The sequence below is a fragment of the Suricata suricatta genome, chromosome 11 (genome assembly GCF_006229205.1).
Source record: "Suricata suricatta isolate VVHF042 chromosome 11, meerkat_22Aug2017_6uvM2_HiC, whole genome shotgun sequence".
NCBI lineage: Eukaryota > Metazoa > Chordata > Mammalia > Carnivora > Herpestidae > Suricata > Suricata suricatta.
In genome coordinates, this window is record NC_043710.1 from 16,572,662 (window position 1) to 16,587,647 (window position 14,986).

Consider the following 14,986-nt stretch of genomic DNA (forward strand, 5'->3'; position numbering starts at 1 on the left):
CTCAGGCTGACTCTTTGTGGCGGCCGCAGCAGCACCCCAAAGTTTCCAGGTCTGGCTCACAACCCGGGTACAGCTCTGGCCCCACAAGGGGCGTCGGGTCCTAGGCCTTCAGAACACTTCCCTGTGCGCCCCCCAGCGGAGAACCAGCCGCGGAGCCACAGAGGTCCTAAAGGGGGCGCAGGAAGGGGCGCCGGCACTTTTGTGCCCAATCTGGTCCCGGAACCCGGGGGTGGGTGGAGGACTGCTAGAAGACGTGGGCGGGGGGCAGGATTGGTGTCTCTCAGGCACATATCCTAGGATCGTCTGGCCCCGACGCTCCCTTACCCTACAAGGCGGAGTTCAATGTACCCGCGGACAGAGCCCCCAGGAGGGGTGCGCACTGGCGCAAGCTCAGAGGCTCCGGTCCAGGCTCGGGGACTAGGGAGGTGTCGAGGGATCTAGTTTCCAAATTTCAGAGCTCTATACACGTGTGTCTCTGCTACCCCGCACCGAGACCCTCCCCCGCTTCTGCCCAGTTATGTGTAGTCCCGTCCTTCCGGGGGGCCCAGGCGCGCCGCGAAGAGGGGTGCGGAGTGGTGGAAGGGGGACGCAGACCCTTCATCTTACCGCATTGTTGAGGAAATCCGACTCGTTCAGATCCCCCAAGTCCAGGAAGCTGGATCCGGGGAACAGCCTGTCGGCCGGGAAGGGCTCCAAGACGGCGTCCATCGCGGCCGGCTCCGGAGACCCCCTTCGCCTGCTCTTCCCTTACTCCAGGGCGGCGGCGCGCCCGGCCCAGAGCTCCTGCCCGAGCACTGGCTAGCGGGCGGGGGCAGGTCCGGGGCAAAGCCCCGGGGAGGGGCGGGCGGAGGCGGCGCAGCCCCGGGTAGGGGGCGCGGGGGGCGCGGGGGCCTTAGGACTGAGGCGCGGAGCTGGCTGGGCTCTGGGGCCCCGGGCGCACCGCGAGCATTTAGCCGACTCCTCCTCCTCCAGCTCCTCCTGGGGCACAGCTGGCTTCCATGGGGAGCCTGGGAGTGGGGCTGAGGGCCTGAGAAGCCCTCCGGACAGGGTGGGAGCCGGGGGTGGGGGAGCTGAACGCTCCCCCGAGACTGGGTGGCTGCCCTGCGCTCCGCTCTCTCTGCGTCTCCCTCTGCACGGCTTCTGTCACTTTCCTCCCTGTGCAACCGGGAACCCCAGGCTGGTTAGCCCAGCTGGCCGAGGCGCCACGCCCCCACATCAATATTCACGTAAATTTCATATTAATGAGAGGAGGGAGGGGCCTAGAGAATGGTCCCTCCTCTTTTAAAGAGACATCTTCAAGTTAATGTCTTGCCAATGCGTCTGATCTCTAGGGTCTGGAAGCAAGATTATCCTGGAGCCAATAACTGTTCCTGAACCTCAGCATCTTGTTGAGGCTTTGCCAGCCACTCTCCCGTATGTTCATGAGGGAGCTGAGTTACTGCCATTCTTCCAGCCTTATGCCAGAAAGTCGAGGAATTCCATCTTAATGCACCCCTCAGCAGGTCTCTCGATGGGGAGATTTTCACATGTCTCCTTCTCCAGGAAGACTTCCCTGGCCTGCAGGCTGGAGCAGGTAGCATTCTATATACTCAAGGGACACAGTGTGCTTATCTCCATTGTGGCGAGTCTGAGATGTCACTGTCGTTGTTTGCTCACAAGTCTATCACCACACTGGACGGACTCTCAGATCCCTCAGACTGGGACTGTACCCAGCTTTCCTGTGTGTGAAAAGGCCCAGGGAACAGCAGAATGGGACACGAGGACCCCTTTTCTCATCAATCATCCCTTTAATGGCTCAGAGGAGAAAGAAGTCGAAGAACAGTGGCCATGGATCTTGCCAAGTGTGGCTGGCTGCATATCCCCTGGTCACCAAACACGACCAGGCCCCCCTGGATCCATTACCCAAGTGGCCTGCTCAGGAGTACAGCTTAATCTCTTGAAAGGGCTGATAAACAATCACCAGGCACCTGAACAAATGGAGGTGGTTCAGAAAGGCACTCCCTGAGCGGGCTGAGCACACTGGTTCCTGCCCGCAAGTCATTAATAGGATTAAGTGTGTCCTCTCTGTCTGGGGCTTTTAATTAGCTCAGGAACCAAAAGGCCCTTAAGAAGCAGAGATGTCATTGCAGTTAAGCCAGAATGTCCCTGGAATTGTTCTCTCTGTGCCAAGGTGGGCGCGCACAGGGGGGAGGCTGAGACAGAAGCCGATTGCTTGCCTGGGGCAGGTAGGCAGGCACATGGCGTTCCCTCCCTCTCGTGATCCAGTTGGCACAGTTCTGGAGAATAAGGTTCTGACCCTCTGGGCTGTCACATGACTATTAGCTCCAGGCCTCCAGGAGAGGTTGCTCCTGAGAAACTGAGAATACAGCCCATGCTTTAGGGACTGATTTCACCCAGCAACCCAACTCTGAGCAGTTACCATGGGTCAAAAAACAATCTGCTGACTCTCAAAACAGTGACAGGTAGAATTAGGGTGCTGAGACCCTGGGTGTGCTCCCCAAATGCATCACATATGGCCAACTGGGGAACATTCCAACATGGAGAATGTGGCTGATCCTTTTCCGAGGGGGGTGGGGCGCAGTCTCTGGCTGGGCCATCATGCCGGTCTGTGGTGGGTGAGCAGGTGTCTGGGGTCCTGGTTCCCAAGCTGGAGTCCCTGCAGGCCCCCGGGAGGAACAAAAGTGTCCCTCTGCCTGAGGTTGGCTGGAAATCGTGCCTGTGTTCCTCCCAGCCAGCTCTGTAATTAGAGACAGAGGCACCATTTAAGTGATTGGGGAAGATTATATAGTTTTAGATAAATAGGATTAGAGTGTCCTCTCTTTCCTGATTCTTACCCAGGTGAACACCCCAGGAAATCATTCAAAATAATCCTGGGGAGACATTCTGGTTCCGGCACCGTGGAGTCTGAGAGGCAGAATCTCCTAGGAGAAATCCTGGAGGGGGGCGGGAAGGGGAGAGAGAGAGAGGGAATGGGCAGTACAGACCCTGGCACGTTGTAGGAACGTGATCAGTTGTTTTTTTTTTCTGGGATGGAGGGGATGGCCAAGGCCAGCAAAGACGAGAATAGAGGGGATTTAGTCACTCACTCTGCAAGTATTATTGAGCACATATGAATGGTCCCTAGACCAGGCACTAGAGATATAGCAGTGATTAAGTACTTTTCCAGAGTGGACGAGGAAAGAATGGGTAGAAAAAATTTAACAAGCTGATTTCAGATAGTGGGAGGACCATGAAGGAAATAAAGTAATATAATTAAGTGGGAAAGGAAGTCCTCTCTGAAGAGGCAATGTGTGAGCTGAGAACAGAGGCCTGAGCCGAAAGGTAAAATGGGGCAGAATGGAGGGAAAAGCATCCAGAGAATAGCAAGTAGAAGAGAATGACTGGGAGGGGCAGGCTTTGGCGTGGAGTGAGATGGTGACTGTGAAACCCCTGGTATGTGCAAGCACACCGAGGCTCGGACTGTGCTATTCCAGTGCTGAAAAGAATCCTGCCAGTTCAGATTAGAAGGCCCACCTGAAGCCTTCCGCAAGCAGTGCATCCCTTCTATACCCTCTCTTACCGATTTTCTGGGAGAGGAAGTTAGATAGTTCACTGGGTTTAGAGTTGGGTTCTCACCCAACAGGGAGGGTTTGGTCCTTTCCTGCCAGTCCCTGGACCTGGTGCCACAACCCAGCCCTTCTCAGGACCCTTCTGATCTGAAGGGTCAGGGGAAGGAGGCTGAGACTGGTTCTGTAAGCACCCCAATCCAGGTCAAGGAAAGCACAGACTGTAGCCCCTTCTATTATGGCTCGGGAACATCTGGTTGTTGCTTTTCAGCAGCTGCTTGAGATGTGAAGTGAAATGAATAAATATATCCCAACCCAGGCAGTGACGCACAAGAGAGAAAGGACAGAGATAAGCTTCCTGCCTGTCCCGGACCATGAAGGTCAGGCAGAGAGAGGGGCTCCTTGTCAGGCTGAGCTGTGAGCAGGGATAGTGTGTGTGTGTGTATGTGTACCTGAGTGGGGGCTTGGATGGTGACTGCCACACTTGATACCCCTGGAAGGTCACTGTCTTTCTCTGGGTCTTAGTTTTCACATCTATAAAATAGGAGACATGTTCATGACCCATAGGGTCCTGTCCTCTCCAAGGACCTTCCAAATGTGCCTTTTTGGAGACAGGTCTTGTCGGAGAGTGGAGTGGGAAGGGGTAAAGACGTGCCTCCTTAGGAAGCCCAGCACTCTGATTTTTCAGGCTCCTGCCCGGATCCTCCAGAAGGGTGCATGGCTGGGTATTTACACTCAGCAGGCAGGCCCTGGGTGGCGGTGAGAAGGTCACCCAAAGTAAACCTGTCTTGTTTGCCTGGATTGTAAAGGGAAAAACACTTTGGCATACTCCAACAGGAACTTCTGAGAAATGAAAACGTATTCATCCTGGAGATTAGGCTGACTTCCGGGGCACAGATGGGGCCCTTTGTTCTCCTGTGGCTCCCTAACATGGGCTGTGTGGCTGCCCTCTCCCTGTGGCCCCTGCTGGGGCTGGCTTCCCTGGGGTGGCATCCTGCCAGGTGGGCGGGGGTGGGCTTGAGACCCAGGCGCTCACTCTTCCCCATCCCCTTGGCCTGTGGTTCCTTCCCTACTCCACCCCGAACCATAAACATACCTGACATTTATTGAGTACTTGCTTTGTGCCAGGCACTAAATACTTTACTTATATTATCGCATTTAATTCTTGGAAAAAGCTTGTGAAATAAGTATCATATTCACTGCTTCTCAGATGCACGTTTTAGCATCACTGAAATCAGAGTGGGTCTCATAAGCAATGGTATGTTACAGTTGTTTTTTCCTTCTCGATGTCCATAAAATAGTGGTGCATCATACAGCTGGTGACATAGATTCTTAGATTCAATGAAACATGACTTATTATCATCTCTGACCCTCAGATGAGAAAATCGAGGCTCAGAGAATGTGTGACTTCCCACTCCTTTATTTTACAGGGAAGAAAGGCCTAGGGCCATAGGACACTTGCCTTAGATCACCAACTTTAGTGGGGCAGAGATAGGGCTGAAATCTGGGCCTCTAGTCTTCTTACCCAGGGCCCTTTCCACTCACCCCAGATGAACTGGCTTTGTTCACTGGGGAGAGGCAGGAGCTGAGGGGAGGGCCTTCCAGGGCCTTCCCCAGCAGCTAGTGAATCACCAGCCACCCTGCCTTGGAGAGGGACCTTGAAGATAGATTTTTTTCCCTCTCCAAATTCTCTGAAGACTAAAGTTCCTTAAGGACTAAGAAAACACTTGCCTCCCTTCCAGCAACTTTTCCTGGTAATTATTTTAGCTCCGCTTTCCCTGAATTTCTGTTCTACTGTCGCATCTTTGGACTGGAGGCAGGCCCGCCCCTTGGCCCTCTGTCTGCCTGCCGCCTGGGGAACAGCCCCACCCGCTTCCTGCTTTGCTCAGTCCTGCTCTGAACTCACCCTTCTTTCTTCTACCTCGAGTCACCTGCACCAGCTCTGCTTCTAGATGCCTCTCTAACCCAGCCCACTGGCTCCAACCTCAGAGACGCACACTCAGGCATAGAGCCTCCAGTCCCTGTGCTTCCTGAGTCTGAAGTCAGGGGAGAAAACTCAACAAAGCCAGGCTTTCCTCTTGCCTCAATGCGCCCTCATGTTGTCAAGGACACTGGCCTGCAAATCCTGCCCCACCGAGGCCTGGCAGACCTGGAACTCTGGGTGCCAGGAAGGGCAGGGTATGGAAAGTCAGGGCTGAGCACTACCCATTATCTACTGCACTTGCTAAGTTTGCCCCCTCCTGCCCCTATGCCTCAGTTTCCCCAACCTCCTAGGCTGGCAAGGCTGAAGTGGCTCATAACCAGGGGGCACCGAGGCAGCATGAGACATTTAAGTCCAAAGCTTTGCTAAAATGCAACCAGGCGGTGTTCCATTTAGCGGGGACTGATAACGGTCAAGGTTAGGTCAGGGCTTCAGATTCTTTTCTGTCTTTTGGACAGGATGGGCTCTCACATTCCCATCCTATCAGCTCTGAACTGCCATGATTCTGTCTCCCTCTGTCCAGAAAGCAAAATGTGGGCGTTGTGTGTGAGGAGCTCATGTGTTCTCTGGGCATCGATCAGCCAGGAGGTACGTGTGCAGCCTGCACAAGTGCAGCCGTGCACGCACACACGGCTCAGGGGGACGGTCCTGTGTCTGGAGGTGGCTTCTGCCATTCGTGCCCTTGTGCAAGCCCCTGGGGAGAAGACGCCAGCTCACACCTAGAGCAGGCCTGCCCCTCTGCGTACATCCCTGCCAGCGCGTGCGGCCGCAAATCTGGTTTCCATCTTCTTCCAATAGGCAGCAGGGCTGGGGGAAACTGAGTGGAATATTAATTGTGCTTTTGCACGTGGCTGAGCTCCATGAATGTGGTGGCAGGAGGGAGCAGCCTGAAGCTATGTGGGGAATGAGGGGTAAGCCACAAGAGCAGGGTTCCCTGGGGTTTATAGGCGTGCTTGGACGAGGCAGAGCCCAGAGACCAAAAAGTGGGTGGCAGGAGGAGGGAGAGAGCTTCTGAGACCAAGGATCCGGGGACAGCAGGGAAGGTAGTAGCCAGATTTAGAGCAATTCCCACATTTGCCTAACCCAGAGCTTGGCACATTCAATTAGTTCAGTTAGTGCATGTTGAATGATTGACTGATGCATGCATGAAAGAGCTCACAGGTAACTCCTTACTTGGGAGAAAAGAGACTAGGGGGAAGGAAGGGAGCACCTATGACGCACCTACCGTGGGCTGACCACTCTAAGGGTCACTGTCAGGCATTTAATTTTATTTCAAACCCACAAAAGCCCAGAAGATAGTGTCCCCATCACTGTGCCCACATTCCCCTCTCCCTAACTTGCCCTTTTTGGAAGGTCTAGGGGAGAGATTTCCTTTGACTCAGGGCACAGAAAAGCTGGTTGCTTCTGAGTGGCGGGTCTATTTTTAATCTAATGGACACTTTGGATTTTGTGTCTCATTGAATTTCCTTCTTTATTTGGGGGAAGCTCACCTCTTCAGGATTTCATGGGGGTGCATTTCACAAACCAACTGCAGCTCTGGCTTTATCTTAGTTTTTTTTTTTTTTTTTTTTTTTTTTTTTTTTCCGGAGAGTGTTCACAAGTGGGGGAAAGAAGCGGAGAGAGAGAGAGAGAGGGAGAGAATCTCAAGGAGGCTGGCTCTAAGCTTAGTGCAGAGCCTGACACAGGGCTCCATCCCATGAGTCTGGGATCATGACCTGAGACTAAATCAAGAGTCAGACACTCAACCCAGGCACCCCTGTCTTAGGTTTTTATCTCCCCTTCTCTGTATCCTTTTCCCTCTATTAAAAGCTTTCTAATTCCTTTGTCTGTAGGGTTTCTCAAATACCTTTAATACATGCTGAAGTGATAGGTATAAATACAAAAATATTTTTACTTTTGTAGATGAAGAAGACTCAGAGAGGTTATGTTATTTGTCCAAGTTCACACAGCTATTAAGCAAGTGGGTTGAGAATTTGATCTTGGGTCTGTTTGACTTAATCTTTCCACTGTACCAGACTTCGGGGCTGGACAAGTTGCACAGTAATTGGGAGCTTCCTGGGGAGTTGGGAGGAACCTGGGGGCTTTGTAGACTCAACCTTTAACTCTCAGAGGTCTCGTCCAGGCTTCTCTCCTTGAAGAGCAGGTCCAGGTCAGGGCTTCCATCCCATGTCATGCACAAAGAGAGGACTTTGGGGGCCATGGGCATCCCCCAGCTTCAGGCACCAGCCCCAGTGCCCGTGGCTGAGTAGAACAAACAGAAAACCAGCAAAGCTGGCCTTGGCAATCACCAGTTAAAGGAAATATATATTCCAGATGCTCTGAGGAACATTTCTGGAGCTTCCAGAATTGAAGGGCAGACTAATTCCCTGGAGAAGATGAACGGATGTGGGCCCATGGGAGCCACATTTTTTCTCAGCTCTATGGCAAACAAGCACCAAGAATCCAAAGATCAAGGTGAGAGGGTCTAATGGTGTGTATTCTGGGCCCTGATCCCTTGTTGTATCCCTTCGGGCCTGCCCACCTGCAGTCTATCGCCCCTGGTTGAAGACTTAGGGATTCCCAGGGTAGACCTTATGCTCACCCATTAGTGGATCCGTTCCTTCCTGGGGCTGGCACCACACAGGTGCTCCGCAAACCTGGGGACATCTGGGGAAGGCACAAAGAGTGAGTCTGACCTAGAGTGGAAGGGGATGTTGTTGTTCTGAGAGCTGAAGTGGAGAATGACAGTCCCTGGAACCCAGGGGATGCTGGCAGAGAGATGCAGTGACATAGAGCCAATGGATAAAGACGCTGTTCCTTGGGCCCATCCAGATGAACCCTGGGGCCTCTACCATGGGAAGCCGGCAGACGCTAGCATGCATGGCCCAGAGGAGACATAATCATAGAAATGATGATTCTCACAAACAGCCATGTATTATGGCCCCGCCTGTCCGTCAATGTTCTGCCAGTTTGCAGGGAGTAGATCAGTCTTCTGAATCTATAAATTGCTCCTATAAATCAATAAGGCAAAGGACACCAATCCGGTAACTGCATTGGCAAAGAATATGAACAGTGGGTCCGGTACATTTATACAATGACGTTTATCACATCTCAGGATCTATGCTAAGCATTTCCGATGCCTTTTCTCATCTGAGCCGCATTATGGCCCTTGGAGGTAGATACTGGGATTATCCTGTTTTCCTGAGGACTAGTGACTTGGTCCGATTTCATAGTCCATGCTTATAAAGTATGCGTTGGGATGACAGCCACCACAGTCTGGGACCTGAGGCCTCAGGAAAATACAGCAGGGCCTCAGGAGGGAAAGTGAGGAGGGGATGCCAACTGCCGCGGAATCTTCTCCACCTAGCAACTTGGGCAAAAGCCTAGAAACCCCAATGTCTAGGTAGATGGCTTTTTTTTTGGTCTTCTTGAATTTGTTAAATAGATAATATGTCACATCTCTCAAAAAAAAAAAAAAGGAATACAATGACAGATGATCTTCCCATTCCTATATCCTATATCCTCAGCACAACCTTCCCACCCTTTAACCAACATAAAATCAATTTTATTACTTCCTTGGGTATCCTTCTTTGTGTGTGTGTGTGTGTGTATGTGTGTATTTCTCTTTTTTAACTGAAAAGAGTCATATTATATACATCTGTATCTTCCTCCCCCCCATTTTATCTGTTTTGGAGATCTGCCCATATTAGTACATAGAGGGCTTCCTCATTCTTTTTTTTTAATAGCTGCATAGCTACCCATTGTATGACTGCACCGTAATTAATTTACCTGTCCCCACCTGATGGACATTTGGATTGTTTCCAGGTTTTTACTGTAACAAACATGCTGTAATGATAGCCTTGTTCAAGCACTGAATATCTGTAGGGTAAATTCCCAGGAATGGGGTTGCCGGGTCAGAGAGAATGTGCATTTGTAATGTCGATAGATATTGTCAGCTAGTTCATATCAGTTTACACTCCTACCAGCAATATATGACAGTGCTAGTTTCTCCACAGTCTGTCAAATAGAGGATATTAGTACACTTTTGAATGGTTTCCAGATTGCATTATATAAGTGAGGTTGAGAGTCTTTTTAGAAGCCCTCGAACACTTTGTGTTTCCTTTTCTGCAGACTCTGTTTTATATTTGACCTTTTAAAAATTAGTGGTGGTCTTGTCTTATTGATTTTTAGATGCTCTTTATATGTTAGGGAGATTGTGATATGACTTACAGGGGCAGTGAGGCCACAGTTGGCATCCCCCCTGGGAAAGACTGTAGAGGTAGATTCTTCCCCACACCTCCACCATCTTACCCAAGCTCAATCATTTATTCAACAAGCATTTATTGAGTACCTCTTGAGTGCTGGGCTTGTTGCTTAGGTGCCTGAGACCAAAGGTGAATAGACAAAGCCCTTAGGTTGCTCCAAGTCCATGGGGGTCTCAGATCTGAATTCATGTTGTGTGTCAGTGTGAGATGAAGCGTAGTTCAGGGATTCAGAATGAGTGCTTCAGGAACATGGGAAAGGAAGCAATAGCCTCTGCTCTCTAATAGGCTCTGACATCTGTCTTCCCGTGAGGCTGGCTCAGAGCTGCTCAGGCTTTGCCAGCCTCCTTTCTCCTTGTAGGTTCGGTCCTCGGACTCTGCAGAAATGCTCTGCTCCAGGAAGTGGCTTTCTCAGGACGTATTTATGGGATGCTTACCCCATGGGAACCTTCCACAAGGCCATCTTGTCCACTCTGACTCCATGTGGCTTCCTTCCCTGCCCCTGATTGGTGTTCACTGTCTGATTCTATTGTGTCTTGCGTTGCTTACCACCTGTTTCTAGTGTGCATTCCTCCCCTTTTCAGAGGATTATAATCTCCTTGATGGCAAGACGGTAGACTTTCCTCTGGGTCCCCTCTCCTTGGTAAAAGGCAAAAGATTTATACGATCTGAAGAGAAACCAGAGTATACCCCTCTCCTTGGTACTTAGCATCTTGTGAGGCTCAGCAAAGGCTTGTTGGATGTTAGAGAAGCTGGAAACCATGGCTCACCTGAATTGGAGTGTGTGTGGGGGGGGGTAGGCAAGATAGGCACATGTTGGGCACAGGAATGGATGATATGCCAAGCTGAAACCCCAGCATCGGGACCCAGCCGGGAAAGGGTTAAGCTTGCTGGAGTTTTGTATATGAAATGGCACCAGAAAAAAAAAATGTGCAGACTAGCAATTGAGCCCTGTCTCATTCTGGTTCAAATGACATTGTCTGAGCTTCCCCAGCCTCGCCTCCTGCACTAATTACAGACCTTCCTGGGGAGGAAGACTGGGGCCAGGAGGTCTTCATTACAGGCTCCTTTGCCGGAGGGAGCAAACCCCAATGACCGAACCCAATGACCAAACAAACTCTTGAAGAAAAGCCCGGGGGTTTCTCTGATGAACCTCCCTGCTGCTGCCTGGCTGGGAAAGGGTTAACAAGTAGACATGGACTGGAGGAATTGGCCAAAGTGTGAGTCTAGAGGGCAGGTCCCAGGCTAAGCTACCCATCCCTGCTTCACTTGCCTAGGCTTGGGCCCCCCTCTCACCTCTTGCCCCCCAAGATGGCCGGGGCCAGTGCTGTGTCAGGGCCTCCCCTCTGTGGTCGCCTGCCTGCTGCCGCTCCCTGTGGCCTGTGGAGACCTTGCCTTCTTTAATCTTCCATTTATCTAGAGGCCTTGCCCCTCTGAGATTGGCTTTGATGTGGGGCCTTCTCCCAGGGGGGAAATCAAGGGTTTCTGAGGCCTGGTCTGGACTCTGCGCACTGCCCCCCGCCCAGGCGGGGCCCAGAGGTCTCCTGACCATCAGGGCAAGACCCTGAAGGAGACCCCTGCAGACAAGAGGGCAAGAGCGTTGGTCCTTGATCTTTGGGAACACGAGGGGCTGCCACCTGGGCCCCAAAGAGGATGAGAGGGCTCAGAAGTAAGAACTTTGTTACCACACTGTGTAATTTGTTTTTCCACCAGTCCCCCCATTGCTCCCCCATCAACTCCCCAATAATAACAGCAATAACAGAAATGACGGCATAGTTGTGTGCCAACTATGTGCCAGGCCCCAGGTTGAGCATCTTCCATTTATAACATAATTAATCCATATAAGTCTGTGTTGCTATACGTATTGTTTTATTTTTTAATTAAAAATATTTTGTTTAATGTTTATTGTTGAGAGAGAGAGAATGAGTGGGGAAGGGGCAGAGAGAAAGGGACACACAGAATCTGAAGCAGGCTCCAGGCTCTGAGCTGTCAGCACAGAGCCCCATGCAGGGCTCAAACTCACAAGCTGTGAGATCATGACTGGAGCTGAAGTCGGAGGCTTAACCAAATGAGCCACCAGGCGCCCCGCTATAGGTATCATTTTAAAGGGGAGGAAATTGAGGATTATTGATTCATTCCTGGTCGTAAAATGGTTCCTACTGTGTACCAGGCACTGTTCTAGGTACAGAAGGTGTACTAGTAAACAAAATGGGCATATTCTTACCCGTCTGTCCTAGGAGGAGGGACGGGTCATAAGCAAATACACATAGTATCATGTCATCTAATATGAAGATGCTACCTTGAAGAAAAGGCTAGGGCCATCATTTTGGACTCAGTGGTGTCCCCCCGGGAAGACACAGAGACTTGAGTGTCAGGAATGTGTCAGCTGTGTGACTATCTGCAGAAACCTTCCAGGAGGGGGACGAGAAGGTGCAAAGGTTGGAGGTTGGAGGTCGTTGTGTTGCTGTAGGCACGGCCAGGAGGCCAATGGGATGAGGGGTGGACAGTGACAGGAAGAGAGCCAGGGAAGGGGGCAGGAGCTGAGGCATGTGGGGCACCGCTGAGGAGTTTGGATTTCATTCTGAGTGAGATGGGGGCCACCAGAGGGTTTGTGCATGAAATAGGCTTGGTCTAGTTTATGTTTTGAGTCAAAAACTCTTAAGTTGCAGAGGCTCACACGGCCAGTCAGCGGTGACACTGAGATTCACACCTTGAGGATCACCGTTATGCTGTTGTCTCCCACTAGGGGCAGGGGCTCTGTCTCATTGGCCTCGGCATCCCCTGCCCCCAGCAGAGGGCCTGGTCCAGGCCTCGCTCACTGACACATTGCTAGCAAATGCTTGGGGAGGGACAGGTCCTTTCCGGTACTTCTGCTGACCTGGCAGGCAGTAGGAAGGGGCAAGTCCTCTAAATCTCTCTTGAGTCTCAGTTTGTCTATCTGAAAAAGGGGGCAAAAATAATATATCTGTCTTGTCTAGAGGACTCTGCCTAGTGGGGATCCAGCAACACCGGGGGTGCAAAAGGGCATGATGTTGTGTGCTGCATCAGGAAATGTTCTGTGGTCTGTTTTGATCTGTCCTTGCTCCCTGATGGCTCTTGACATGGTCGCTTAGGGGTGCAAATGTGTCTGGCCCCACGGGGCCAGGCATGCCCATGTCACCTGTCTTGAGGATGTGCACACCTGGGTATATGTCCGTTTACCTGTGTTAACAGCGCCTGGAGGGCAGCCGCATCAGTCTGGCTGTGTGTGGGAACTTGGGCTCCAGAGTTTGGGGAGAGGGAGTGGAAGGCACAGAAACAGAGGCCTCCCTCTACCTCCATCCACGTCCTGGTCCCTGCGATTCCCACAGCTTCTTCTACATCTTCTGTCCCAGCTCATAATGGGACTATGTTCTATCCCACCTGTCTTCGGGCTCCTGAGGGCCAGGGCCACTCCTTGCTCTTCGTACCCCAGGGAGCAACACAGCATCTGGTGTAGGACTGGTGCTTAGTAAGAGATGGCTGGCTGGCTGGTTGGCTGGCTGGCTGGATGAAGGGTCCCTGGTCTCTGGAATCCAAAGGGCCTGGAGTTACAGGGCCTCAGGACTCTAGCCAAGTCACCGATCCTAGCTGGGCTTCAGTTTCCTTTTCTATAAACAGGATTTCTGTCTTGATTCATTCATTCATCCACAGTCCAACCTTGTGAATGTTAGGGGGTATGTCCTGGGCATACAGAAGTTATTTAGAATCAGTGCTGCCCTCAGGAAGCTGAAAGGTGTCACAGGCGTGTGTTGTAATATTTGCGATGTCAAATGATGAACGTCTTTATGGGGGGTCCTGAAGTGGCTCAGAGGAGGGAGTGGCCTGCTCTGCCTGTGAGGGGAAGACAGGAAGATTTCACAGGGCAGGGTTTCTTGATGTGGGGCTTGGAGGGGAGGTAGGTGTTTGCTAGGCTTTCTGGGCAGAGGGAACAGCGTCCTAAAGGTCCTGGAGGTACGGCCGAGCCTGGCACCCTGGGGAGAGTGCTGACATTAGGGTGCTGGCCAAAACTTATCAAGGCCGGCAGGGTGTGGTGAGATTCAGGGCTGGAGAGGGCAGCCAAGGGCCAGATCATGCAAGGCCTAGGCCCCTCCAAGGAATTCTAAGGTAAATGGAGCCACTGGCAGATTTCTTGGAGGAAAAGAGCAGAATCGGGATGCATTTTCAATAAACCACTCTGCTGTGGTATGGGCAAGAGACTGGAAGTGAGCAAGACAAGCATCAGCGAATCGAGGTAGGAGGTCGAGGCTGTTCTATCCAAGGGGCTTAAGATAAGGGCCTGGACGAAAGTTAACAATAGCCCACAGTTTTCCAGAGCTTACTATGTGCCAGCCAGGCTCCATGTTAAACATTTGCAAATATTATCGCATTTCACTCTCAGGGCCACCCTGCGAGGAGGTGCTGTTATGATGACCTCTTTCCCTGCAGGCGTTCTGGTGAAAGGGGCCCCAGTGCCCCACGGTGAAGATTTTTGGGGTCCTTTCCAGGACCCTGCCGTCCCCGTCCCCAGAGGGCACTGCTAGTGTGTGGGCACAGGGGGTGGGTCAGCCAGCACCGGTCATCTCAGGGCCAGACGGAGCCGGACTTGCCTATCTCCTTGGGCTCTGCCGACTCCCACCCCAGCACGGAGCTCAGTCTCCTAAAGGAGTCTGGCCCCCAGAGCCAGAGTTGAGACCATGGGATCTGCTTCCTATTAAGAAGTTTCTGACTGGCAATGTGGGTCCTCTTTGTGCTTCCTCTCCTGGGCCACAGTGTGAGGTGCAGGCCTCCCTACATAGCTCTGTGGACTTTTCCAGGCCCGGTGGCCAGGTGGGCCACCTGATGTCAGGAGACGGGTGGCCTGCAGGCGGTGTGCTGATTCACCCCCGCCGGGGCCGCCCTGGCCTCTACCTGCGTGTTGCTTTGTCCTTCACAGGTCAGGGCGTTGGTTTTCTTTTTAAATAAATAAAGCTGAACTTGACTCACAACTCAAGAGAGACTGCTGCTTGCTCAGAGCCATCAGCATCACCATGGTAACTGAGCCATCCACAGAACACTTGAAAACAGTTCTCAGCAGCCACCCTGCCTCTCCCTTCTTGCCTCATGGCCGCCCAGGACAGGCACAGTCCCCTGAGCCTCGGTGCTGGGCGAATGGCCCAGGGCTATGCCTGGGTCTCCCAAAAGCAGGGAGTTGAAAGTAGGGACTTGAGGTTCTCACTCAT

At 52.0% G+C, this 14,986-nt stretch overlaps 1 protein-coding gene across 1 annotated transcript in view; it reads right to left on the reverse strand.

The window, feature by feature from the left end:
- Positions 1 to 1,141, reverse strand: part of CREB3L1 (cAMP responsive element binding protein 3 like 1) — a 34,975-nt gene extending 33,834 nt beyond the window's left edge. Inside the window, exon 1 of the mRNA XM_029914813.1 lies at positions 607 to 1,141. Coding sequence (XP_029770673.1) covers positions 607 to 708 — 102 coding nt within the window. The 5' untranslated portion in view covers positions 709 to 1,141. The remainder of the gene's footprint in view (positions 1 to 606) is intronic.
- Between the last annotated feature and the right edge of the window lie 13,845 nt (positions 1,142 to 14,986).